General features: G+C 35.4%; 3 protein-coding genes across 3 annotated transcripts; 1 reads left to right on the top strand and 2 right to left on the bottom strand.

The window, feature by feature from the left end:
* Positions 1 to 1,188: 1,188 nt before the first annotated feature.
* Positions 1,189 to 2,994, top strand: LOC128028610 (lysophosphatidic acid receptor 5-like). The gene has a single exon (XM_052615879.1). The coding sequence runs from the start codon at positions 1,280 to 1,282 to the stop codon at positions 2,195 to 2,197; it is 918 nt and encodes a 305-aa protein (XP_052471839.1). The 5' UTR covers positions 1,189 to 1,279; the 3' UTR covers positions 2,198 to 2,994.
* Positions 2,995 to 5,279: 2,285 nt separating this feature from the next.
* Positions 5,280 to 11,176, bottom strand: LOC128028550 (integral membrane protein 2C). Its single transcript, XM_052615793.1, has 6 exons — positions 10,866 to 11,176; positions 8,599 to 8,742; positions 7,693 to 7,881; positions 7,500 to 7,610; positions 7,267 to 7,417; positions 5,280 to 6,440 (listed from the first exon to the last, which is right to left on the bottom strand). Exons 1-6 carry the CDS (start codon positions 10,959 to 10,961, stop codon positions 6,349 to 6,351), a joined length of 783 nt encoding a protein of 260 aa, XP_052471753.1. The 5' UTR covers positions 10,962 to 11,176; the 3' UTR covers positions 5,280 to 6,348.
* A 317-nt stretch (positions 11,177 to 11,493) lies between these two features.
* LOC128029420 (calcium-binding protein 39) lies at positions 11,494 to 23,077 on the bottom strand. The gene is made up of 9 exons (XM_052617204.1): positions 22,924 to 23,077; positions 19,323 to 19,477; positions 19,078 to 19,242; positions 16,954 to 17,072; positions 15,351 to 15,519; positions 15,173 to 15,232; positions 14,683 to 14,748; positions 13,922 to 14,065; positions 11,494 to 13,833 (listed from the first exon to the last, which is right to left on the bottom strand). The coding sequence occupies exons 2-9, from the start codon at positions 19,434 to 19,436 to the stop codon at positions 13,645 to 13,647; spliced, it is 1,026 nt and encodes a 341-aa protein (XP_052473164.1). The 5' UTR covers positions 19,437 to 19,477; positions 22,924 to 23,077; the 3' UTR covers positions 11,494 to 13,644.
* Positions 23,078 to 24,631: the final 1,554 nt, after the last annotated feature.

The raw sequence follows: 24,631 nt of genomic DNA, 5'->3' as shown, positions 1-24,631 counted from the left end.
ATCTGTTAGAATTTTATATATTAACCCAAATAGTTTATAAACCCCTAATATTTCTTCACAATATTTGTTGTCTTAAATGGTTTGATATTGAGCAGTACAGAAGATACATAGACGTGCTTATATAGATGAGCAAGTGGATGTAAAGTACACACTCAGTATATGTCATCTTTGACATTACTGATATATGTAATATTTTCCAAAATGACGCTACAGTGATGCAGAGAAACACAGAGGAGATTAATTGTGGAAAGAAGTCGTTATTTTTGTTTCCTTCGCATTCAAAAAGTATTTTCGTCGCTTCATAAAGTTACGGTTGAACCACTGATGTCAGATGGACTATTCTGACGATGTCTTTCATACTTTTCTGGACTTTGACAGTGTAACTTACAGTCTATGGGACAGTCACAAGCCTCCCGGTTTTCATCCAAAATATCTTAAATTGTGTTCCAGAGACAAACAACGCTTTTACGGGTTTGGAACAACATGGGGGTAAGTGATTAATGACAAAACTTTCATTTTGGGGTGGAGTATCCTTTTAAGTTGTCTACTTTTACCACCAAGTTTCTTTGCTGTGATGCAAAATAAACATTATTTTACATTACTGTAACATAAATACAAAATAAATAAAACATGTAAGTACATCAAAAGGCATTTGCTGTACTGCCTTGAACAAAACATTTTTTTACAGTTATTAAAAACTATTAAAATAAAAAACTACATGCACTACAGTTATGACACTCTTCATTTAAGAATAATTCACCACAAATACTATAGATGCATTTGTAGACTTCATATAAATCTACATTTTATTAACCACTATATTAATTGTTTTATTTGAAATATTTGTTGTCCAAAATGTCACCTTATATCGCTCGTGCATTTTTCTTTTACTGTTACAATTTTTCTTTAAGCATATAAATAGGCTATCTGTTTAATGTTTTGTCAGGTTCCCACGTGACAAATCTCACGCCATAGTGTGACAGCATGTCCCAAAAGGTCAAAATGAGGTCAGAGAACCGTGCAATTTTCCTGGACACTGAAAGTGGACGCTTTTGTAGTCCATCAAATTTGACATTCAAAAAATCTTTCTACTGTGAGAAACGGAACAAGATCTGCTGAAGAGGCGGAGAACCCCCTCACCTTAATCTACATCCTTCCGCTTTAGTTTTTCATTACTCGCCGGGTTCCCTCAAAACCACTGTAAAATCTGCCCAGAGGTCAATCGGCCACCTTCGACCCAAGCTTTCTGATTTCGTAATCAGCGGTTCTCCTCTGAAACATGAATATGTCTGGGAACTTGACTGACCCGTGCACTCCTGTGGATCGGGACCGGCAAGTGGCGTCGGCCGTGGTGTATGGACTGGTTCTTGTCGTGGGTCTACCGCTCAACACGTTGTCCCTGTGGATCCTGCTGCGCAGTCACGGGTTCCGGTCCCCGTGCGCCGTGCTCATGGTGAACCTCGCCGTGTCCGACCTGCTCCTCGCGCTCTCCCTCCCGCTGCGCGTCTACTTTTACGCAACGCTCAAGTGGCCGTTTGGAGCGGCCACATGCACCGCTGCCATCGTTTTGTTTCGCGTGAACATCAGGACGAGCTCTATCTTCATCACTTTAATCAGCGTGGACCGGATGGTCGCCCTGGTCTTCCCTCTGCGCTCCCGCTCTCTGAGAACCTCCGCGTGCGCGCTGAAGTGCTGCGCGGTCGTGTGGATCCTCATCTCCATCCTTTGCATCCCCGAGATTATGAAACTTTACGGTTCCCTGAAGCAGTGTTCCAGGGCATCGTGCTTCGAGGTTAAAACGCAAGAAAAAGACTCAATATTCGCGCTCTCACAAGCGATATTTTTATTAATACTCCTGCTGGTCAATATCGTCTCCACGGTCGTGGTCATAATTACTCTGAGGAAGCGTCCCAGCGCTGACGCGGCCAAGGTGAACAACAAAATGAACGTCATACTGATTTTTGTCATCAACATGTTGGTGTTTATGATATTTTTCCTGCCGTTTACTTTACGACTCTTGCTGTACAACGAGAACAACGGAAAGCATATACCAGCGCTCGTGTGCCTGGCGAGTGTCAACTGCTGTCTGGATCCGCTCATCTACTACTTCTCTCTGGACTCGTTCTGGCAGGACAAGGGGAAAAAACAAACTGATGCAGGCACTCATTCCCTCAGCAGGACGATGGAAATGTCTTGACAAGCTGAGGACAGAAAGGATAGACCATCCTAACCAGCCCCCCAATGGGACATGGCGATGTATACAAATGTGAGATGGAAGGAAAATTATATTAGTGTTTTTCCGTTTGCTTGAGAAAACTAGCATTTGCTCGCAAAATTATTCAATTAAAGTGAAAGCAGGTAAATTGGGCACTTTTGCCAGCCATAGAGATGACTTGGAAAAATATATAATAATACTTTATTCACCACTATAGGTTTTCCTCTGACGTTTTTAATATTATTTCCATCGCAAGAGGTTCTCTGTAGGCAATCTTTTTTTTTTTTTTTTTTTTTTTTTTTTGAACCATCATTTTTTTTAGCACACAATATAGTTAGTGTTCAAATCACATCTGAACACTTTATGATTATCAAATCTTAGTGGAACATGTTATTGTGGCAAACTGTTTTTAATCTTCTCGAGAACTTATTTCATTCATCCACTAAAAATGTTCCTGAGCAGGTGAAACCAAGTTGATTCGGCATTTTATTTTAAATGTTCTATTTAAATCTCACAATTTGCACTGTGGGTTTATGTCCTGTTTGGTAAGAGTCACATATTGTGATTAAATTTATTACTCTGTAATTTCGTTATTTTTTAAACTGCCCTATGCTGAAAAAAATAGTATAATTTTAACTGTAAAATATTGTAAAACTGATGTTAGAAAAGTAATTTCCTGTATACACGGGAAAACTGTAAAAGATCTAACCAGACATTTAATGTAAATTTACGGTAAAATGCTGTTATTTGTAAAATGTTTAGGTGTAGAAATAGAACAAATCAACTATATATACATACATATATATATATATATATATATATATATATATATATATATATATATATATATATATATATATATATATATATATATAAATAACTATTTCTACATCTAAACATTTTACAATTAACAGCATTTTACCGTAAATTTAGATTAAATGTCTGGTATATATATATATATATATGTACATGTGGGGTGGTTACATCTCTGTTGTTTAATGAATGTTTATTGTATTATTCAATTGTCATGCATTACCATGATGGTGTTTAGTGTTTGTGCAAATGACTCGGTCTGCCTTCTATATATTAGTAATACTTCAGCTTGTGGAAAAGCTACTCGTGATGAACAGATTGTTCATATTGCTATCTCATTTACCTCTTGCATTATTATGGTGGTTGTCAATTATGTTAAAGAAACAAAACAGATTTTATTAGCAGTGTACATTGTGGAATGTACTAGTTTACACTCAGAGTTTCTTGCTTGGAAATTATAGTTTTAAACTCTTAAATTTACAGTTTGTTCTTTAATTATTTTATTTTATTTCTGTATTTTTAACAAAATGATTCTGGCAACCACAGCTGGCAAAATGAGTTCGTAAAAACTTTTTTACGGTGTAGGTACTTGAAATTTAATTTTAGTCTTATCTGTGGTGGAGCCTTGTGTGAAGACTTTTATAATATCTAAGAAAAAAAAAGTTATATTTTTGCTGATAATGTAAATATTTTTTAGTTCTACATTTTATTTTTGTGATTATGGCCAATAAACCAAATTGAAGTTATGCTTTTTACCACTTCCTGTGTCACCAATGTGCAAAAACATGTTCTCATTCAATGTGCTCTTTAAAGCAAAACAGTTTGCCCTAAAATAACACTTCAGAGGAACTTCAATCTGCATCTGTCTTGAAAGCATGTCAGTCACATCCACAGCTATGTAAATTTACAAAGTCTGGATCTGTCTAACACGAAAGTCTTTGATGTCATCTTTGATGATCACACTGTGCATTAAATATAAGGAATGTTGGCTTCATACAACATGAAGATATTTTGGATAAAAAACTAGCATATCCATTTTTTGTCATCATCATTGTTTACAGTTGAGGTGGTTTAGTTATATTGTTGCAGTGGTTTATCCGGTGTTGTGATACATTTTCATAAATCAATGTCAGATGACAGTAATCTTGATATAGATGATTTCAAAGCACTTTTTTATGTCATAAATCGACTTCTTTAACACAATAATACATTTAATAAGTTTGTATTAATACCCTAGGTTTAGGTTTCAACAATTATGGTTAATACAGATTAGATCTGATCGGTTGCCTTGCAGGTGTTATATTTTCATGTTGAGTCAGGTCTCCTTCTTTTTCTCCCCCGAGTTCCTGTGTACTATGTGTCAAATACTGTAACTAAATATAACATAGATTCCAATATGCCTTTCAAATGAAGAGCAGAAGTGAAGATAGTAAACATCCTTAATGCAAAATAGTGTTTCTGTTGTCTAGCATCTACAAACCTAATCTAATCCTAATAAACCTGTTTGATGAAAAATGTTTAGAGTCTGCCATTAAGAGAATTTGTTCTATAAACTATGATTATATTTTGTCAACTAACCCTTCTGATGCATAAAACAGGTGCATTTTCTACTCAACAGCAGTGTTTTTCAGTTTAACAGATTATCAGATTAGATTTTTGTCATATTTGGGTCTCATTTAGTTTCATTGCATGGAAAATAAATTCTTGTTCCACAGAAGAATGGCATATGTGTTTGGAACAACAGCTGATAATGTTCTCACCTCATTTGACTTAATTGTTCTCATTCTATTTGCTGTTAGGCACCCATCTAATTATTATGACTCAGATCTATGCTTACAATCTTACTTTTTAACCTGAAACCTCTGGTGGTGAAGTGTGAGCATAGCAAATGCAAGGGCACAAGATGGTGCAAGATAATTTCAAAGTCATGCATAACAGTTATGGGGCAGAAAGTTTGTGCATATTTCATTTCACATTTTTTACAGTTTCAGAAAGAATACTGCAGACTTCCTTTGGGCTTTGCAGACGTTTACTAGCAGCTTTAACATCAAAATTAGCTATGATGAGTGTTCTGTTTGCTGTTTACCACCAGGATGTTTTTATAGAACCTGCAGAGGGTGTGAAACAAGCGGTTAAGGAACATAAACTGCAATTTTTGTATTATGCGACTACTTTTGTTAAAAAAAGAAAAGGGTTTGCCCATGCTATCAATGTTTTATAACAGAAATGATTAAAGAGGATGTAGCATAGCTAGGTCTTTTTGGTTTATTTGCATGTTTGCTTCACCCAACTAAACAAGGTTTTTAACTTCAACAAACACATACACGAAGAGCTATTGAGATTGTATACATAGTCCAGGGCATGAATCTGGCCTAAGGCTTCACTCATATGATAAGAAAATACTCAAACAATGCATGTTTTGTCTTGAAAAGCATGCAGACAAACAAAGAAAAAAGGAGGAAGTAGCACAGGAAGAGTGTGGTAGAAGCACTCAAGTGAAACTGGATATTGAGATACATAGTAAACATACACAAGGGGTAAATGTGATGATGGCTGCAATTTTTCATCAAACGATTTAACTGGCATGTTTAGGATATCCATGAGTAGTGATGCACCGAAAGAAAAGTGAATATTGTGCTCAAGACCATACAAATTAGGGTAAAAAAAACTGTGTTTTTGCAACAGATGACACTTTACCATTCCAAATGTTTTGAGCAAAATAGCCTCAAGACTTTTGCACAAACAAACTTTCTTCATAATAATGTGCTTGACCAATAGTGGAAACAACACTAAAATATTAATTAAGAAAATATATTTTTTTACAGTGTACATTAACTGAACCCGAGTTCAGAGATTGGATGTAAGAGTGATGCTTTCTGATATTTGGGCCTGTTTTCACATCATTTTATGGTATTTATTGTCATAGTGTCGATGCATCTCTATCCAAGAATAGGACTAAAAACACACAAATATATAAGAGAGCAAAGAGCAGTTTGAGGGAGCACAAACGGCAAGTTACACACAGGTACGAGCATGCAAGCATTGTGCAGCTTAATGCCCATGTGATCTTCCCATTTAAAGACTTCAGATGCTACAGTTACCGTTTTAAATGCATAATTTTGAAAATGCTCATTATTGCAAATATGCAGACACAAACTGTTCAGACACCTGACAGAGAAGAGGTACAGACAGAGAAGTGCAAAACAGAGATAAATGGGGTGTAAAGGCGTGAAGAATTGTGTGATTTTCAAAGGGGTGTGGCTACTGAGAACATAGGGTGTGATCTCATCAGAAATAGGCGGGCCAAAGAGACGAACAGCCTAAGGAGACTCACAAATCACTGTCTCCACCACAAAAGTGTTCTCAAAGTGACGGATTCGGTGACAGTTCTGCGCCTCACGCTTGGTGATACCTAACAGGAAAAACACAAAAATATTTTTTATAAATTACTAGGGTTATTATACTGTGGTTAAATCTAAAACAGAAATTCAAATTAAAATCATTTAAAAAAATTATTGTATGAAATTAAATAAAGCGCAAAAAATGTAATGCTGTTGTCAAAGCAGCATTTTAATTTAGTTTACCTTTATGTTCTAAAATAACTAAAACTGAAATTTTTTTAGCGTGTGGACTACTATATAATGTACAAGTACAAAAAACTTAAAATACATAATGTAATAAAAAAATATGATATATACAATTGAATAAAAGGATATAGAATATGAACTGCATGTCTCAATGAAATTGTCACTGTTTCCCCAAAGTTTGTAGTTGCCATGGATTTTATCATATTATATTCTCACAAAAAGATCTTCAGTAAGCAGGGAGAAGTAGATTGCTTAAAACAGGAAGCCGTACCGTGGGTGTTACTTAATTGTACCGTTAATTAGCTGCAATGAGCTATTTAGCTGGACTTGAATCAGATTTGTTTGGCAGCTGTGAAGCCACAGAGGAAGATGCAGAATTAGTTCTGGATTAATATGGTATTGCTAAACTGGACTTGTAGCGCAGTACTGTGCATCTTATTTTTGAGATGAAAGGTTCATACATCAGTTTTTTTAAACAAATATTTTTATTTATCTTTCATATTGGGTGGACTATCCCATTAAATATGATGTAATTTGTATCTAATTTCAATCATGCTGTATGCTCTCTACTGAAAACAGCTATTATATGATCCATATTAGTTACCACTACAACTCACACACAAAAAAAAAGACAAAAATGTGTGAACTTACGACGGCGTGAGTTGCGGCGATGGAGCCTGTACGTATCTTTACCGTTACACAGACGGTAAATAAAGCGGCCAAGCTGATGCATGTTATTAACACGGCCAGTCACCACCATCTCTTCCTGAACAATGTACGTCTGGGGGAGATAAGTCCCTCTCTACAAAAAGACAGAAAGGCAACGTCACCACATAGATATAGTTTACATTTCAACTGAATTTATATACAAACAATACAGGTACCTTGACGTTGATGAGCAGCTCCCAGAGGTTACGTGGTGGCATGACCACAGAGGTGTTGAGCTCGATGACATAACACTTGTCTAAAGCAATGTCATGGTAGGCTGTCAGACCCTAAAATCCAAACACAACACATCAAAACATATTCTGTTGATGCATTAGTATCAGTATATATAACGAGAGCTAAGAGCGCTACCCTGTTGAAATCATGAATGATATCAGCAGGGTCTGTGTTGCTGAAGTCAGGCACAGGAATGCTGATTTGCTCGTAGTTTTCCTTCAGGTAGATCCCAACGCTCTCCTCCAGCTCGTGAGACCCTCGCAGGGGAGCAGCCACCGAGTCCTCGTACACGACACGGCAGTGGAACCGACTCTGATCCGGAACCTGAAACACCATCACATACAATACACTGTTTCGATGGCTACCATGACCTAAGCCAAAAGAAACCCTGACAAAAAAAACATTGATTTTCATTGTATAGCACTTGAAACATTATGAATCTACATTTTTAACAGTAAAGCATGATATTTAACATATGCAGTCTGAATAAAATGTGATAAGATAAATACTAAAAGCTAGAAAAAGCATTGTTTATTTTCTGTTGAGTTGTCCTCGCAGGCTGGTACACAACTGAAGTTCTATTTAGTCAATCCAAACTGTCACAAACACCTTTTGGTGTGAATTACAAACAAAGCAAACCGACTGTAGCTTATTTTGTAAGCAAATTACCATATTTTTTATATAGCCAATCCTTATGAATCATTCAAAAGAACTTGTGAACTCGGTTGCTGTATGAATCATTCTCACACATCATTTACTGACTGAATCAACATGTCAGCCACGTACCTGTGTTTGCTCATTTCTGTAAAGCTGACAAATCTTTCGGTGACTCTTTTTAAAGGTTATACCGCAACACCAGTAGGTGATTTATTGAGGCATTTATTCAACTGATTTGTTCAAAAACACTGATTTATTCAGTAATCGCAAACATCTTTATTAGTGAGTCATTGAATCATTCTAAACTAGAACTAACTGAAGCTTCAGCTTTTAGCTAAATATATCATGGTTATTGTGAGTTTTATGCCACTCGCATAACTGTACCTGAGGGATGATGTAGTAACGGTAGATATAAATCGAAGCGTATATCAAACTGCAGGTGAAGACAACCAGTGCAGTTGTCAGACAGCAAAGTCCACTGAGAGAGGAACGTTTCCGTCCGACAGGTAACACCAACTCATCTTCCACCTACAAATACAAACACACGCACACACACACACACACACTCATGTTGGTATATGTGGTTTATGGGGACTCTCCACAGGTGTAATGGGTTTTATTCTGTACAAACTGTATTTTCTATTGCCCTACCCCAACCCTACACCTAAACCTAACCCTCACAGGAAACTTTTTGCATTTTTGAATTTTCAAAATAACTAATTCTGTATGATTTATAAGCATTTTGAATTACAGGGACACGAAAAATGTCCTCACAAACCACCTCCTCATTGTAATACCTGTGTGATACCTGTCATTATACAAATTTGTGTCCTTGTTAACCACATAAACAAGCTCACACACATAAAGTATATATTTAGGCATTTTTAAGTTGTTTTCATCATAAGCTCCTCTCACAAGCCTCCACAAAGTAGGTCATTTCAGGTTATACTTTCTCTGCAGGGACATTTGGTCCTTACCAAGATGGCAAACCCAATGCACACACACGTACACGTACACGCACACACACACACACACACACACACACCCACAAGGTAGTAACGAAACCGTAAAGTCCTCAATATACCATGCCACTTTTAGTATGATCACCCACACACTGGGAGACGTGCTACAATGGGCACGGTATTCACTTGTATCCCATGCAGCCAAAAATTGGATTATTCAGTGCTCTCGTACTACAGTAGGAAATTATTAGATGTGAAATGCTGATAGGCGATGACTAATAACACCCACAGTCTTGCAACCCATCTGCCAACTGCACGCACATGGCCTGATCTGGCCCACATTTGCAAACATCATGCACACATTTGGTTTGATAGTATGATGGAGACATCCTTTTGACTTGACGGCTTATTGTTTTACATCAAGATAATAATAATATTTAAGATATCTGAAATATGCTAGTCCAACACATACCCCATATAGGCATTGGTACATTAAAGAAAAACATAATTTATTAAAAGGGAAAGTATTTTTCATGGCTCACACAGCTTTATGGGAAAGTGTCCACTGGCTGCTAACAAAAATATGTTCTAAGAATAATGTTCTCAAGAATAATGTTACGAAACCATAATGTTCTCTGATTGTCCTTTTTTTGTTTTAATGCAAACATTATGGGATTTTTTAAAAGTCTTTCAACAGTCTTTTTTAAGAAAAAATATTCCATGAACGATGTTTATATAAATAATGTATATATAAATAATGTTTTTGTGCTAACATTTATTACCAGATAACGGTGAGATCTTCTAGTGATATTGGAAGAACGTTTGAGAGAACCTTTCCAGAACTGTTCTTAAAAAATTAAGAAAAGAGCCAAAGTTCTTAAAATATTCCGTTAGCTGGGTGTTTGCCTGCTGTTTCATCAATACTTACCAATTTGACATGATTTTTGAATATTTTATAGTCAGGAAGTATGCATAGTGGCCCAGAAATTGCACACCTTGTTGTTTTCATCGTTAGGAGCTCATTTGGCCCCGAAAGACTGCAAACCACCCCAACACACACACACACAGAAAACGTTATTAAACAGCTAAAGCTCACCGTAGCCATCTGCCATTTTGCCTCTGTTGGATTTGTGCCTGTGTGTGTGTTGCTTATACACATAAACCTGTGCTGCGCCATGTCAAATTTGATCCAGTCATAAGCTCATGAGAATCAAGGCCTTTCGCTCTGGCAATAACAATCCACGTTTTCATTACAATCAATATTTGTTAAAATACAGGACAGGGTGTTTTGAGCTATTTTATATTAGTTTAATCGTTTAATAAATTATTAAAGAAGAGCGATTTTATTAAAATATCACAAGTGTGAGTGCATGAAGAGATACAGTGCACATTTTATGGCTGATATAATCATGATGCATGTTTTATGATGTGATGTGATTGGTGCAGGTGGTGCAGCATCCATGTCATCTTGTTATGAAACCACAGGGCAACAATATTCCAGTACAAAACAGCTACAAATACATAAACAAGCATTAATGGAGCATTATCAATCAGTTAGATCGTATCACCCCACTAAATGGCGTGATTACATGGTTTACCACGTATGTTATTTCCTTTCCGGATTTTGGTTCGTTTCAACCGCTATTTTCCGTGACATTTTAGCTGAGGCACACAAAAAGCGAAACTTACGTGTGGATGCGATATGAATATTTGAGTTTTATCTCCATCACTCTCCTCTTTCTCGGCTTTTTGTCCCGTGATGGGCTGAAAGCTGATCTTCACCATGATGATGAAGGGAAAAACGAAGGTTTTTTTTTTTTTTTTTCTAAGCGTGGACGCAGATCCTTTATACCCCTCTTGGCTTTCTGAAACAATATTTGCCGTTTGTTATAGTGGACCGGAAGAATCTATTATTTATTTATATATTTGTATAAAAATCGCTCTTAAAGTCACAGCGCCAGCAACACTGGTGATGATGCGCGTGACCCAGAATGAGCAAGCGCGCGCACGTCTCATGTGCATCGTATGTGTGTACGAATGTTGCTTTTTAAAATATTTAATTTTATTTTTCAATCTAATGGTACTTTAATATGCCATATTAAAAATGGTAAATGCAATAAAGCGACCAAGAATGAAAAAGCGTGCGCTAAAAAAAACATGCAAGGCAATATCTTTCTGCCTGTCTACATAAAAGGCGAAATAATGTTGTTATAACATAAATTTGTTACCTTGTTACAAGGTCCAAAAATGGTTTTACCTTAGTATTTTAGTGAATAATCAAAGAAAAAAAAAAAAAAAAAAAAAACAGTAGACACAATTATTTTTATTCCAAACTTTATTTCCAATTGTTAGTCTGGCTACTATTGACTTTTCAGATGAAACTCCATCACTTCTGTGCCCGAGTCTTATCACTCATGCCAGATCTACATTATAGGTTAGATTGGACTGTTTAATTGAACAGACAGCAGGCCAAGAGGTTTCCAGTCCGCCCATTAGACGTTCATGCTTAATCTAAAAACATGCACTGATATGCCAAGATAAGTTTGCTAATTCTCAGAATCCTTAATGCTTGGGGCCAGAATGATGTCAGGCATTCAAGATGACTGTGAACGGCTGTTTTTTTGTGCCAACCAATGAAAAAGTCTAGATAGATGCAGATTAAACTACAGATTAGTCTGCCATATGCAGAGACTGAAATATGAAAAAAAAAAACATCTTTATTCTAAGTAAGGTTTTTTTTTTTCTTTGTACATTTCACTACACTAAAATACTGTTGTAGACAATCCCTGTTATTCAGACCAGTACTGTAAACATTCAGCAGAACATGTTTTATGAGAGGTCGGGTAAAGTTCTGCAACGAAAATGAGTAAGAGTTAACATTATGAATAACATCTGCTTTCACTCTGGGAAGAAAAGAAGGGTTTTATGGTAGATGGTTGCGGCTGTCTTGTGAGTAAAAGCAGTAATGCAAACTATAACTCGAAAAAGATCAACCAAACCCTCTAAATCACTTTCAGTTTTGTGTGGTTTTTCATTATTGCACCCGATTTAACGTATTAAATGAAAACCCCCATCAAACACTGCACTGTTCTTAAAACAAACCTACATAAAACATTCATAAAGGACGTAGCTGCTCAAATGTCCTCTGGGTGCTAATGTGAGCTTGAGCTTCTTCTCTACATCCAACCATTTCAGATTAGTCTACTGATAAAAACATCTCATACTGGACTCATTACTTCCCCCTCCTTAAAACTTAAAACCTACAGTAAGGAAGAAGACACAGTATGTAAGCTGGTGCATTCAGTCAAATATCACAAAACCATTAATGAACATGACCAAGTCACATTTCACCACAAAATGAAAACAAAGATATATGAAATTATAGTTTGTGCATGGTAATATAACTTCAGATTAGTACAATTTCTGTAATGCATAATATACTAAAGTCTGTTTACAAATATAATTCAGTAAAATATTATTATTATATATAAAATACTTTTTATAATTATATTTTAAAAATCGTATATATTTATAAATGTTTTCAAATAATAAATATTAGTACTTGTACAGACTTTCTACCAATATAAATAATAATATAAATAATAATAATAAACCTTTCTTCTTTTGATTTTGGGGTGAAATGTGACCTAGCCATGTTTTTGTGTGACTCACCCATGAACATGAACTCATCTAATTATCCAAACAAGGGACAAGTTAACACATAAACTATCTAAATGTTATGAGTGGTAGGGTTAGTTATGCTGAGAACTATCACTAAAAGAAAAACAAAAACAAAAAAAAAAACACTGGAGCTAGTGCACAGATCTTAAAGTCACCGTCACAGAAAGCAGAGAAGTGAAGTTTCCATTACACCCACTCGACACAGTGACTAATGAGAAGACATTAAATCAGGGTCAACAGCTCTGACAATAACTAAACCCTCCTCGGTCAACACATTTACTAATTGCTGTCTTTGAAAATGAGTCTGATAGCAACCATAAAGGTGAAAAAGCCTATGTACACGTTCACTCACTCACTGTATGCAACCTCAAAATGAGCACAAATGTGCATCTGAATATCTTTCCTGGAATACATTAATATCCAATTAGCATCAAGAGCCATTTGAGTGTATGTTTGTGTATGAGGTACAGAACCCTCTTTCGTTTATGTGCAAAGCAGCAGCATCTACATCCGCCTTTTCTGTTCATTTTGCTCGATTTTTGTAACATGAGAATAAAACATTGCAGAAGGACAGGTTGAATTTCCAGCGAAGCAAGACTACTTTTCATCCTTGTCGTCATATTTCTCACCCACCGAGCTCAAATGGCATTTAACGGTTCCTGCAAAACACAAAAACATGCCCAGTGCTGCGGCCACTCAACGTCCCAGAGAGCCAAACATCATCCAGACGTTGCCTAAAACACTGTCTAGATGTCCTCTACGCATGTGTGTAGAGTCGTGATCCTTCTCAAGCGTCCTGCGGGGTTGGCCTCTTGAGGTCTCGGATCTGTTTGATGAGATAGGTCTTCTCGTCGCCGAACTGCTCGTCCTCGCTGCGGTCGTTCTGGAACTTGCCGAGGAACTCGATGAGTTTGGTCTGGTTCTTCAGCAGGATGTCGAGGATGGGCTGGGTCTTGTTCGGATTGGCCACAAACACCTGAATGTGCAGAGAAAGCGGTCATCGCTCAGAATACTGTCGCTCGAGACAAGCTTGAAGGAGGGAGGATTCAGCTGACATTTCATACCTTAAATACATGAAAGGCCTCAAACTGGATGTTGCGGCTCTTGTCTCTCAGCAGGTTCATCATGAGCTTGAGGTTCTCTGGTTTGCTTATGTACTTTGTCATTATAGTGAAGTTGTGCCGGTCCAAAAGCAGCTCTCCCAAAAGCTAAGAAGAAGAGGAAAGACATAAACCATCATAAAATAAAGATCTAGTGTACTACAGTAAACATTCACAGGATTTAGTTTAAATGAGCTGTTTCAAAGCATCTATACACACAAATAATCTACATTATTCTACAATCTACAAAACAATACACTACCATTTAAAGTTAGGGGTAAATTTGACTTTTTAAAGATGTATTCATCAAAAGACATTTATAATGTTACAAAAGTTGTTCTATTTCCATAAAAATGCAGTTCTAACGTTTTATTCATAGAAGTAAAAACAGCACAAGAATGAGCAATAAACTAGCATTTTAGAATGATTTCTGAAGGATCATGTGACACTGAAGCCTGGAGTATTGATGCTGTAAATTCAGCATTGCATCACAAGAATAAATTGCATTTTAATATTTATGGAAATAGGAAATAGTTATTTTAAATTGCAATAATATTTCACAATATTTACAGTTTTTAATGTGTTTTTGATCAAATAATTGCAGCCTCGGTGAGCAGAAGAGACGTCTTTCAAAAATGCCAAAAATTCTTATATGTTCCCAAACTTTCAAACTTTACTTTAAATAAGCACAACCATCACAACATACAACTGAACCCGTTTCTTACCTTAAGAGACTGCCTTTTAGTCACATAGTTTTCTGAGTGAAGAAGTTTCTCATATTCACTAAAGAACTGAAGACCAAAAGTGGAAAAAAAGGGGAAAGAGATACACAGTAAATATTAAATTAACCTCAAAAATATATTTGCATACTTATAGCACACTTGCATTAGATAAAATATCGAACCAAGTGGCGTTTATTAAAAAAAAAAAAAAAAAAAGATAGCACTTTCCAAGTACTAGATTGTTTGCTAATATGATGATGTAAAGTTAGTTCTGAGAAAAGCTCTAGCAGTATTTTTTGGTATTTTTTTATCTTTTACATTAGATAGTCAAGTCAGACATAAGTGCCCATATACTCTTTGGACCCCATTAAAATTCAAATCACTTCCAATTGTATTGACTTTCACATTAAATGCAAACAAACAGTTGTGAGAAGGACCCGCAGCAGAATGACTGACAGATCCACTCAGATCCCAAACAAACCCAGTGACTCACTCTGTCATAGTGCTGCTCCAGGAACTCAGCGCTGAGCAGCTTGTGTCTCGTCAGCAGATCCTGGAAGAAAACCAAACAAATGCAATTCAGAATACACTTCATCTGAATATGAAGTAATCAAAGATGCCAGCCAGACAAAACGAACACCCAAGGCTTGTACATTTACAAAAACACTCACTTTAAAAGTGGCAAATGCGTCCGAGGCGATGTCGAAGGTGGACATCTCCACGTATCTGAAGAAATCGTAGAACTGCTCGGAGCAGAGGGTGATCTTGGCCAGCGGCTCGTGCCGTATGCATTCCCTCAGCATGATCCCACAGTTCAGAGCGATGTCTGGAGATTCGTAACTACAAAAAGGACAGGAACTCAACATCAGAAAGATCATACACACATTCTCATGTTGATCCAAACATGTTTGACTTTCTTTCATAGACTCAAAAGGAGATGCTAATGTTCATGCCGCTTCGGTTCTTTTCCAGACAATCAAACTAAATGATCCTTGGTCACCATTCACTTCCATTTTATGGAAAACATCAGTGTGTCCAAACATCTACTCTTGTGTTTTACAGGAAAGTTTAAATCAACACTAGGGTAATTAGTAATGGTAAGTAATGACAATTTGACAGTCAACTACCAAAAACTGCTTATATGCACACAGCAAACATTGACTCAAAGTTATCTTAAGAGTAAACACTAATCTGTGATCAGATAGTGCCCCTAAAAACTCATATTAGTCACCTAACCAGTTTCCTGGATGAGATTTGATCTAAACACCCACCTAGTAGTAGTAGTAGAAGTTTATTTCGAGCAAAAAAAAAAAATGTAATCGAATAAAAAAAATGAATACATATTAAGACACATACATAGAAAATTAGAACAATTTATCTCACATATATATGTATCCATAGATATATCCTACACATAATAACTACAGATATGCACACACACAACCACACACACACACACACACACACACACACACACACACACACACACACACATATATATATATATATATATATATATATATATATATACACACACACACACACAAAAGAAGTAGAACTTATTTGCTCCCTCCCCCAATTCATCCCCATATATTACACCATATGGTTACTTCCATTGTCTGTTACTAATAATTTATAACTTTTATATACAAATACCCTATTACAATAGGACCATCTCAAGAGCTCAAGAATCAAAATGATACAATATAATCTTAAACATTATAATATGTCCCAGTATTTATAATACTCATGTAATATAGCCATATCCTATTATATTGTTAGATCACAGTTTGAAATAACAATAGTTACCAATAATAACAATGATAATGATAGTAATAATAATAATGTATTCTACCATCAAAATAGCAATACATCAGTTCCAATACTACTAATGACTACATTTTAGTTGTAAATTACAATATTGTGGTCATTTATTTATCTGCTCGTGTCATTATAAGAATTATTATTTGGTTAGCTATAAAACTGTATCCCAATCTATTGTACTAATATGACCATTTATAGTATCACTATTAATAGTAAGAACAATTAAGATCATCCCCACTACTGTTTTTATGCAATAACAATCACCTCAAGATCCCTCCCTCGGCCTTATATTTTGTGACCATTATTTATTTATATCTTGATTTAAAACAGGTAAATATTTGGGCATTGCTTGGCCTCTAAATCTTAAAAGTCAAGAAAACGGCAGAATTTCATGTTATATATTAATAAATAAAAATAAGTCTCCAGAATATCTTTGTGTGCGTGTCTCACCCTTTAAGCAGCATGAAGAGTATATTTTGTTGAGTGCACAGGTATTCAACCGTAGGTGTCCGAGTGCCGATCTGACGTCTCAGGATATTGTTAAAGATCTGTGCCACATCTTTCTTGCCCTAGACACAAATAACATAAAATCATATATTAAACTGGTATTATAACTATATCTCGGCTGAACGGATCATAAGTGGCCAGTCAATGCCACTGACATCTGATGAATGTAGTATTAATGTCTCTCAGTTGCATAAGTAGCCACTAGATTGCATTGAGCGGAGCATCTCTTATGAGGATACATAAGGGAAGATGTTACATCTCCTGCATAAGGTTTTTCTTTTTGTTTTCAATTGAATGGTTGTTTCTTACCTATTAAAGTTGAAGTTTACATAATTATGTTATGAGTAGGGAAACATTAGGTGGCTTAAGCACAGATGGCTTAAAATGATTTAAAATGAGACTAAACAAACTTTAAAATATATATTCATGGAAAACCTTTTTTGTGATTTTTGGACCTGGAAAAAGCATGAAAAATTTATTATAAATTATAAAAAAAAGAAAGAAAATGTTTATTATTGTTTCTAGTTATGTTACTCTTAAATATATTTTATCAGGTAGAAATAGCCATTTAAAAAAAAAAGCGTATAAAAAAATGACTAAAAAATAGTACCGAAATTGTGTTTATTGGTGTAAACCAAAACCATTTAGTTGTTGAAACTTCTGCAATTACAGAATTGTATTGTAGTAATTACTATTATTTTAATTAACCATTATTATAAAATTAAAAATATAATTTATAAGATTTATAGTAGGGCTGTGGGATTAATCAAAATCGAAATAAAATCGGATTGGAGTGTGCGCGATTTCTAAATCACTTTATAGCACAGTTTTCTGCAGCCCCGACCTCACGCAGTATGTTATCTGGTAGACTGGGCATATGCCTAACTCCAGGTTCACACACTCGGTCTGTGATGCGTAGCCTTTTTTTTCGAGCCCATGTTAACAGAACAGACCATTCACATTGCATGCGGTAAAAAGATGAGAACAGAAAAGGTTATAAATAGAAAGGTGCGAAAAGATTTAATATCTTGCGTATGAGCACAGAGAGTTGTGAGTACACAGGACACAGGTTGAGTGAGAGGAGACACGTTGTAAAGCAGCATATATCTGATCCTTATACAGTCTATGATCTGACTCTGAGCACGCGCATCTGGTTTTGTTAACAGAGCAAAGGAAATCTGCGTGCGAGTCAGTAATGCGCGGGTTGATCCAAAATGAGCGGGTGCGGTATTTAATGATATAAGAATTTTTTTATATTTTTAATGATATTCGGGTCGCGGTCGGTCGGGTCCTAGTACTAGACACATTTTTTAAATACATAGGCCTACACTTTATTGGCTGAATAACTGGCATGAAGATGATTCGCGCGAGCTCAGTCTGCATGTAGAGATGGAGGCGGCAAAGAAGACTGCATGGGGAGCAACGTCGCTGTTTTTGGTAAAACATGATTTTGACGCCTTCATTAAGTTTTTTTTTTTAAAGGAAACTCTTTTTAGTATATTGGGCAAAACATATAACACCTGATGCACAGCTACAGTGAGCTCTATGACCAATGCATAGAAAAGAAAAAAAAAAACACGGTTTGAACATGGTTTTATTTTATACATTTTTTTTCCATATGTCTAGACATTATGTTTGACATCTTTACTTAGTGATTATTTTGACTTATGTCTGTTCTAGAGACATTCGATAAAGCTCTAATTGGTTTTCTTTCGGAAATATGTTTCAAATTTATAATGAATGCACTTGTGATTGTAAAGCATGTCTGTGTGTCAAAATCGTGATTAAAACCGAAATCGCAAAATTGATCAAAAAAAATATTATCCATATCGCACATCCCTAATTTACAGACATATTTAATTAAACTCATTTAAATTGACACTCTTGGTTTCTGTTTCTGTCATTAAACCCTCAGAGCAAGAAAAGAGAAGAGCAGCAGAACTAGATGCATATTTAATGTTGTTCGGGATTCGTGGGGTATTTTGATCTACAAATGTGTCCCTGATGACCTTCACATCACAGTTTGATTCATGTGTCCTGCGTAGGTTGTTTTGACTCATTTGTCACCTCAAAGTCGATGAGCTGCAGATCTGCGACGAGGGTGCTGAGCAGGCCGCTGTTGTAGAGCTCCTGAGCGAGCTGAGCCACGGCTTCTGTCTGCGGCTCCTTCTCATTCGTGCCGTAGAGAATCTCCTTCATGGCCAGCAGAGATTTGGACACTTCTTCAGAGGCCTGCGGACAGACACTCCTCTCATTAATGGCTTTTAATGGGTAATAGTCAAGCACAAACACACTGCATATGTCTTTATTACCTTCTCAGCCTTCTTGTCTGAAATGTCCTGCTTCTCCAGAATGGTCATGTTGTCCTTTAGATTCTTCACAATGTCCGCTGGACACTTGTGAGACTTACCGAAAGGGAACGGCATGGCAACACGTTACCAGGGCAAACCAGGTAGAAGAAAGCCAACTTGTGAAAGAGAGAAAAAAAAAACAAAGAGAATGTCAAAAAAAACTGAGAAAGAGAGAACAAACAAACTCATTTACAAACAAAAGAATAACCAAACAAATGAACAAATAACAGAATGTACCACCAATTTCAGGAAAAGGAAAACATTAACTCTCAATGTCGCAGAAAGCAAGAATGAACTAGGAAAATGAATAAAATAATGATCAATGGAAGAAAATGTGAAAGAACAAATTATTTAAAAAAAAGAATGAACCAAATGATGAACACACAAAGAGAAAAAATTATTTACGAGAAAAAAACACACAAAAGATTGAACATAGGAAGGAATGAATAAATAAACAAAGACCACATGAAAAGAAATGAAAGTACAAACCAATAAAAACAAGCAGTTGATTGAATTAAGGATCAAACAAATGAAAGCACAAATTAATAAATAAACTAAATGAATGAATAAACAAATGGAAATGTGAACAAACAAATGAACAGGAATAAAAGAAGGAACTAAAGAAAAAACATGAACCATTAAACAAACAATCAGGAATTCAAATGAAAGAATGAACGAACAAATGGAAAAATAAATGAAGTCATGGACAGATTGAACAAACAAACAGAAAAAAGAACAAATAAATGAAACCAATGAATGAACTAAAGATCAGAGTGACTTAAACTAAATTTAACGTACACTTTTCATCAGTACTTGCTTTTTCTTAGAACTGAACCCATGAACTTGTGGTTGACAGCGCCACACGTTACTCTTTGACTACAGGAAGGTAAATTAAGTAATAAGCAGATGAATGAATTAAAGAATAAATGAATGGAAAAACAATTGAGAGAATGAACTGACTAGCAAAAACATGAATGAACAAACAAACAAGTCAACAATAACAAAAAACTAAATAATAAGCGAAAGATGAGTAACAAACTAGATTAAGAGAAGTGTAGGAAGAAGGAAGTAGATGTGTAGATAAAGTCAAAAACTGGAATCACCACAAACACGAGACTCACACTGAACAAACCAGACCCTGAACACACGGACCAATCAATGTCAGCATCAACCACACCCTACATATACAACACACACACATCATGCACACTCTGTAGTAGCCATGTGCCACTAACTGAATGACTGCTGGGAGCATAAAGTTCAAACACACACACACACACACACACACACAGGTGTCTCGAACAGAACAAATGTGCGAAGTCGCCAAAGCAAACAGGAAACGTGCATCAAAAACATTTTCATATACAACACACACACATCATGCACACTCTGTAGTAGCCATGTGCCACTAACTGAATGACTGCTGGGAGCATAAAGTTCAAACACACACACACACACACACACACAGGTGTCTCGAACAGAACAAATGTGCGAAGTCGCCAAAGCAAACAGGAAACGTGCATCAAAAACATTTTCAATGAACACGGCTGCATGCTGGCTTCCTCCATAAAGATCACAGCAGTGAAACTCAAGCATGCTTTATAACGAAACAGGAACTCAATAAATACTGACCTGAATACAACCATTCATAAGTGCTGCAGTTTTTTCATAACTCTTCCCCAAAACCAATCAATTACACTTTTATTTATAATAACTATTTTTCTGCTGCATTATTGAACACTGTCTGCATGTGGCAGCTCATGGGACCCTTGTGTCACAGAACCATACGTCCAGCCGGTTAATCTCCACACAGTTTGTGCAAGTTAGCCAAATCCTTGACCTGGTGACCACACTGACCATGTCTACCCCAACAGATACCACGGCTCGCTGAGACAGATGACTGACATGATGAGTTTACATGCAAACAGATGCATCTAAACTCTCACTCCACATTAATGTAATGCCATCACAAATGATTGCTGTTGCATCTGATGTTAATATGTGCATTGCCAGCAAAAATGGCTGCAAACTCTCAGAAATCCAACAAATAAGATTTAATGTCAAAATCATACTTTACAAAATTATATGCAAAAGAGACCGGGGCTAGTTGTCACATGCCACAAGAGCTACATCATAGTATCTGGTTGATGTTTATTTATTTTTATTTTTTCACGTTGATTTCATTGTCTATAATATGTTGTAATTCTATACAATTTATTTACTACAGTTAATTATAGTCTATTATATTATTATTAATCCATCAATAAATCTGTTTGATGTAGATCAAATATATAGTTTTACAATTTATCAATAGCTTGGAAATTATTATAAGAAAATGAAAAAGTTTACTTAACCAAAAGTAAACTTGGATGATAAAATAAACAGATAAAACAAAATAAATCAAATATAAGTGATTTTTATATATTTGTTCAGGAACTCTAAAACGTTTTTTAATCAAACAAAATCAACAAAATATAAAAGAGTGAAGTACAGAAATCACATTAATTAAGGTAGTCGAATATTGCATTGTATGTTTATTTCTATATTTATTTTAATATAAAAGGTTGTTTAACAGCAAGTTAAGATTGTGACAACTTACCCCATATAGTATGATGTTGTGATATTCAGTGAAATAATCTTTCATATAATGTTATTTTTACTTTAACAATTTGAATATATTAAACCTCATTTTTACACTTAATATTCATAATATCATTTTGCATACTACAATTTATAAATATAATATTATTATTTACTGGAAAAACATTTAACCTTATTACTAAACTATCCCAACATATAACTATACAGGCTAGTTCAATGATTTTTAGTATCTAGTAAAAGGTTCAGGAGAGAACTTCAAAAAAATACAGTAACATGCATACTTGTGTTCTAACTGTAAGTATTTTGATTTAATTCATTAGAGACTGATCAACATATGTATGGGTGGGAATGAAGATAATAGATCAAAATCACAGCAATAGAGGTGCATGACCAATATTTTATAGCTCTGGACACGTCCAAACGGTTCATATCAACCCACACTGGATACAGCATCAAGATCTATGCAGATCAGCAGAAGTTGTGAAGCTTATCCACCTGCAGACCATGTCTAAATGTGATATAAACCCTTAAACAAAACTCTGCTCATCAATCTGAGTGACAGAGGAGCTAAAACAGAGTCAGCTGTCAACTTAGAATCATTCTATAATAATGATTCACTGGTTTAAACATGTCTATGATTGCCAAAAATGCCTCCTGTGTAGTTTGATCACATGGTTTGAGGCACAGCCTCAGTAATATTACACAGCCAGGGCTCATGGTGATGGATACAGGTAACTGATAAGTCCCATTGCTTTTGTTTATATCAATTTATCAAAATGAAGTCTCAGCACACTGCAAAAGATACGAAGCCACTTTCCTCCATTTAATATCTCACCAGAATCAGGCAATGTGCGAAATTTGTGGTTTGTGCATATGATGGCTGTAATAGGCCTCTGCGTGCTCCTTACAACACTGAGCTTCACAACAAGAACCAAGACGAGAGAAGTAAACAACATCGCACCTTGTTTGGGTCTCCTTCGGCCTTCTCTAGTGAACGGCGATGTAAGTCCTGGAATATTATGTTTAGGTGTGTTGTTTCTAAGGCTGTTTTGTGCGGACAACCGTATGTGTATGTGTGTGTGTGTGTGTGTGTGTGTTCAGCAGCGAGGACTTCCGCAAACCTGCAGCGAGGAGGATTTCAAAATAAAAGCCTCTGATGCTTTCAGGTTAAACGCAAAATACTTTATTCACAAAATTAAATCGGAATCACTACTACACATTCACCTATTTTAAAATATAAATGGGTCACTGCCTTCATGCTAACAGCAACACAAAATAACAAAGCAAAAAGTACTGTAGCTAAGTTACTCTAAAGACTTAAAAATATATTTTAATTTATTAATTCACAATGCACAGCATGTGGGCCCTATGATAATTGATTATCAAGATACCTATTTGTATATTTTTCTTCTTTTAATATTGTTATGTTTATCTCAGTATTTAAATGAATGAAGTAGTAACTATAACTTATTATTTATAAAATGTGATAAAATAAGTTAAACAGATAAAATGAAAAATGAGGTAGGCTATATTTGATGTGATCAATATCTAAATATTTATGAGAACATTAAATTGATATTATATGAAATTAAAATATACCAATAAAACACAATGAAGTACAACATAATTTACATTAATTAAAGTCCATAAAGTCTTATATTAAATTAATTTGTTTTACATCTTGTCCAGGCACATTCAGTAGACATTTAGGTGTTGTCATCCAATTTACAAATTAAATTTATCTGTAAATATTTTCAGAGAAAATCATAAGAAACAAATCAATAAAATAATAGTAGTAATAATAATATAATAATAACATTCCAAATAAGTAAAATAAAAGTAATTTATTTATAAAATGTATTTTATATTATTCTGTCTTATTTTAGTTGTTTCCGTTTCATTTAAGATTATTTTAATATAACTACATTTTAATCATTTTAACATTTATTGTGACCGCTGGAAGTATCTTGTGGCCCCCTGGAGGGCTTCTGACTGAGAACCTCTGCTCATTTCCAAAGCAAGGCTCTGCCGCCCTCTAACGGTTAAAAATATTAAATAGAAAACGACCAGTAGATCCACCAAAATACATTCAGAAAGGTGAACATGATGTTTGTATATTAATAGCCCATGCACATGATATGTGTGATACGTGATTCCTTCTAAATCTAGAAAAACCTTCTGCTGAAAAAAACATAACACAAAACAAAACATGCGTGAGGTCACAGTACACGTTTAAAGTGAGACATGCCATCTTAATTTGAATTGCTTCATATTCACAGAATTGGGTAAACTACTTACATATTGTAGCCTGTTACTGATTCCAGATGACATGACTAAAATTGTAGTATAACGGAATCCAATATCAATATCACAATGATTTAATAATCTTGTACCCTATATTGTTATAAAAGTTCAAAGAGTAAGAAAATTCCATTCATTAAATAACAACATGAAGTGCATTACACATTACGTTACACCAAGGTATCCCAAACTCGGGTTTGTAAATGAACTGCATGGGTTTGTGAGTTTGATGAAAAGCTAATAATTATTTTGAAATCAATCAAAATAAAACATTTACTAAAAATGTTGTATATTGCATGTGGTTACATGCACGACCATTAACCAGCCTCAGAGAACCATGGACATGCAAATGTGATATTTGATTATTA

Source organism: Carassius gibelio, chromosome A15 (genome assembly GCF_023724105.1).
Source record: "Carassius gibelio isolate Cgi1373 ecotype wild population from Czech Republic chromosome A15, carGib1.2-hapl.c, whole genome shotgun sequence".
In the NCBI taxonomy this organism is placed as follows: domain Eukaryota; kingdom Metazoa; phylum Chordata; class Actinopteri; order Cypriniformes; family Cyprinidae; genus Carassius; species Carassius gibelio.
Note: the sequence above shows the minus strand (reverse complement) of the source record. Positions and strands in the feature narration are given on the sequence as shown.

What these genes read in the sequence shown, in the direction of transcription:
- LOC128028610 (XM_052615879.1), top strand. Translation starts at nt 1,280, where the DNA reads ATGAATATGTCTGGGAACTTGACTGACCCGTGCACTCCTGTGGATCGG.
- LOC128028550 (XM_052615793.1), bottom strand. Translation starts at nt 10,961, where the DNA reads ATGGTGAAGATCAGCTTTCAGCCCATCACGGGACAAAAAGCCGAGAAA. An exon ending in GTTACTACATCATCCCTCAG is followed by an intron (nt 7,882 to 8,598) that starts GTACAGTTATGC and finishes ATGGTGTTTCAG; the next exon opens with GTTCCGGATCAGAGTCGGTT. An exon ending in TCGCCGCAACTCACGCCGTC is followed by an intron (nt 6,441 to 7,266) that starts GTAAGTTCACAC and finishes TTTTCCTGTTAG; the next exon opens with GTATCACCAAGCGTGAGGCG.
- LOC128029420 (XM_052617204.1), bottom strand. Translation starts at nt 19,436, where the DNA reads ATGCCGTTCCCTTTCGGTAAGTCTCACAAGTGTCCAGCGGACATTGTG. An exon ending in CTCTTCATGCTGCTTAAAGG is followed by an intron (nt 15,520 to 16,953) that starts GTGAGACACGCA and finishes TCCTTTTTGTAG; the next exon opens with TTACGAATCTCCAGACATCG. An exon ending in TGGAGCAGCACTATGACAGA is followed by an intron (nt 14,749 to 15,172) that starts GTGAGTCACTGG and finishes TTTGGTCTTCAG; the next exon opens with TTCTTTAGTGAATATGAGAA.